The sequence below is a fragment of the Limulus polyphemus genome, unplaced genomic scaffold, assembly GCF_000517525.1.
Source record: "Limulus polyphemus unplaced genomic scaffold, Limulus_polyphemus-2.1.2 Scaffold6141, whole genome shotgun sequence".
NCBI lineage: Eukaryota > Metazoa > Arthropoda > Merostomata > Xiphosura > Limulidae > Limulus > Limulus polyphemus.
This window is the reverse complement of record NW_013671751.1, coordinates 44,637-48,136: the sequence shown is the minus strand read 5'-3', so window position 1 is coordinate 48,136 and position 3,500 is coordinate 44,637. Positions and strand designations below refer to the sequence as shown.

The following is a 3,500-nucleotide window of genomic DNA, read 5'->3' as shown; positions in this document are numbered from 1 at the left end:
ACAAAAAGTATGAAGTTAACCCTTTGACCTATATGAAACCCAAGTATTCTATAATATCAAACACCCGTAAACTTCACTTGAAAAAAAATAATAATTTGGCAATTAACAAGTGAAATCCATCTAGAGAAAAACTGACAAAATTTTGTTTCAAAAATAAATATGAAAATTTTATAAAGTGGTCATATTTATACCCAAGAGAGAGCCCCTGTTTGAGACCTCCCTCATTTTAATTAAGGTTTTTATTTAAGTCACAGTTTACAAAGGAAAAACAATGCAACTCTCTGAGCTAATATGAGAAGCTGTGCTGGAATGTTTAACAGGAATTATTTTCCCTTCTATGAAAATAACAAGATATCATTCACCAAATGTGCAAGTCACGAGTTGCACACTTTAACAGGATTTTTACACCTGTCGCAGTATCATACACACACACACATTCATATACACTTACAAAGCAAAGAATCTTGGATTAGTGGAACTAACCCAGTTGACTTTTTATCCTTTTATTAACAAACTATATATTTTGTTCTATCTCATATTTATAAACTCAAAAACAAACAAAAAAATTTTTAAAATACTCAAACAAATTAATACCTTATTTATTAAGGATACTACACTCTCCTATAGAGAGCCTTGCATTAACATCAAAAAGTCACATGGTCTATAGTTTATTGCACCACAAGATATCCAATGTTTATGTTAGTCTTTGGGGGGGTAAAGGATAAATCTTGCTTCTAATATTGTGTTAACTGACACAGGAAATCATCTCAGTAATGTAATCTATCGAGAAACTGAAGAGTTTCTGAACCGTATCTTTACCGAATCTTGTATTGATATGGATATTTGTTAACAGCTAGAAGAGATTGTTTTATGCCTAACATGGCGACACTGAATGAAACAGGAAGTTTTGAGATACCACACGTAAGACAAACAGTACTAAACATTATAGCACTAAAGAACGTATGTCATGAAATTCAGATAAATACACTGTCTTCAAAAAATGAGCCATAATAATACATTGTATCACTATTAATAATAACATTTTTATATCTAAAATAGTCAACAACTCAATCATCTAACATTTATTTTCAGCTAAATTTAAAATATCCTCAAATGTTTCATAAAATCGTATTCATACGCATGAAAAAATAACAATATATATTTTTATTTTGAATTGTTAATGTCTTAAATATTGTTTCCTATAGATAACAGCAAGAGGATAACCAGTTTTTTACAACTAATAATTATTCCATCAGACAAAACAAGACTCCAATTGCTATGATTATTTTAATTTATAACACAATAAAACATTATATCTTAGTTCAAGGAGTCTAGCCCTATGTATATTTGTACATAATAGACAATAGTTAATATTTCCCAGCTATAAAGTGCCCATTAAGAGTAAGCCTATGAGAAGTTCAGCTATTATTAATCTCCTCCTTCATCTCAAACTCTGTTAATATTCTTTGTTTCCAAACAGTAGTTTGTAAGATGAACACCAGGTGGTGATGCTCTAAAACTTTGGACTACTGCAATCCTTAGTGGTAGTTTTATTCAGTTTTCCTTTGTTAAAGGCCTCGATAGAACCCAGTAACAACTTGCGGTCAGAGGGAGGAGGTGGAGACAGGTTGGGAAGGGGAACTCCATTACTATTTACTGAATTTGGTGAGGAAATTAAGAGTTGAGAAGGGGGAGGTGGAGGTGGAGGATGTGGTGGTGGAGATGAAAGAGCTGGTGGTGGGGAGGAGGAGGAGGAGGAGGAGGAGGTGCTGTTGGTAAAGTCGAATCTTTTTCTGCAAAAACAAAAAAAAAGCAGAAGCATGTGTTAGCTTTGAAACATTAACCTTCACCAGGTTAGTGAACAAAAGACGGTCTTACACTTTATGTGACTTCAACAGCACTGTAAGGGTTTCCAATCTAGCTTTGTACAATTAAAATTCAAGTAAGCAGCATAGGTATAGAAAACACAAAATCCTGAAATGTTTGAAGCTATGATGCAGTCTGAAATCTACAAAGTTCAATAACTTCAGTAAAAATAGTAACTGAAGACAAAAAAAATTATGATTTATGATAATAGCAAAGATCACAGAGTTGCTTAGTGACTACCAAAACGATTTTAGGGCAAAGTTACTTATGTATCAAACCAAAAAAAATCGGAAGTTGTAAATAAAAAAGTAACCTTTTCCTTCAAAGTATGTGTGGTTCATGATCAGTACAAATTATACAGTGGTGTAGCGATAAAAAAAAATAGTACTGGAGCTGTAACACTAATTATAATGTGTAATGTTGTATATGTAGCACATTGTGTCTTAATGCTTGAAAGATGTTAGATAAAGCAGTGATAAAAGCTGTGCTGATTCTGATTGGTTTATAAGTTCTGTCATTCATTTAATACTTCATATGGAATAAAAGTGGGTATTCCTGTTTAGTGTGGGAACTCAAAAAGTTGTCTTCACTGAAACATAAACTGTTTTACAGAAATGTTACATGTATGGTACAGTTAGCTACAAAAACAAGTATTATTTGTGACAAGATAACACAAATACTGCATCAGAAGAAGAAGGGTTAACTTCATACTTTTTCTGCATGTTACATGTATGGTACAGTTAGCTACAAAAACAAGTATTATTTGTGACAAGACAACACAAATACTGTATCAGAAGAATTGGGTTTTCTAGTGTCTTAGCACTTCACATATTTACAGAAACATTAACAGAGATTAGATTGTTGGGTTTTCTAGTGTTTTAGCACTTATTATGTCATCATGTTACATTATTGTATGATAAACAATGCATTAAGTTAATGATCAAAACTTGGATAATTTATCCATCAAGATTTTCACATGAATGTTTATGTAGATATACAATCACTACCGAAATACTAACATGTCCACAATTAACTCTTTGTGTTACTACATACTTGTTAACTTCTAAAACACTAGAAAACCCAACAATTATTAATGTTAATATTTCTGTAAATATGTGAAGTGCTAGAACACTAGAAAACCCAACAATCTAATCTCTGTTAATGTTTCTGTAAATATGTGAAGTGCTAAGATACTAGAAAACCCAACAATCTACTTTTTGTTAATGTTTCTGTAAATATGTGAAGTGCTAAAACACTAGAAAACACAACAATCTACTCTTTGTTAATATTTCTGTAAATATGTGAAGTGCTAAAACACTAGAAAACACAACAATCTACTGTTTGTTAATATTTCTGTAAATATGTGAAGTGCTAAAACACTAGAAAACACAACAATCTACTCTTTGTTAATATTTCTGTAAATATGTGAAGTTCTAAAACACTAGAAAACCCAACAACCTACCCTTTGTTAATGTTTCTGTAAATATGTGAAGTGCTAAAACACTAGAAAACCCAATAATCTAATCTCTGTTAATGTTTCTGTAAATATGTGAAGTGCTAAAACACTAGAAAACACAACAATCTACTGTTTGTTAATGTTTCTGTAAATATGTGCAAACCTGTTATTTGAAGGT

The 3,500-nt window shown here is 31.5% G+C and overlaps 1 protein-coding gene across 1 annotated transcript in view; it reads right to left on the bottom strand.

The window, feature by feature from the left end:
* Nucleotides 1-1,108: 1,108 nt before the first annotated feature.
* LOC106473396 (PX domain-containing protein kinase-like protein) overlaps nt 1,109-3,500 on the bottom strand; it is a 35,437-nt gene continuing 33,045 nt past the window's right edge. Inside the window, exon 15 of the mRNA XM_022401852.1 lies at nt 1,109-1,793. Within this exon, the coding sequence (XP_022257560.1) occupies nt 1,675-1,793 (119 nt within the window). The 3' untranslated portion in view covers nt 1,109-1,674. The remainder of the gene's footprint in view (nt 1,794-3,500) is intronic.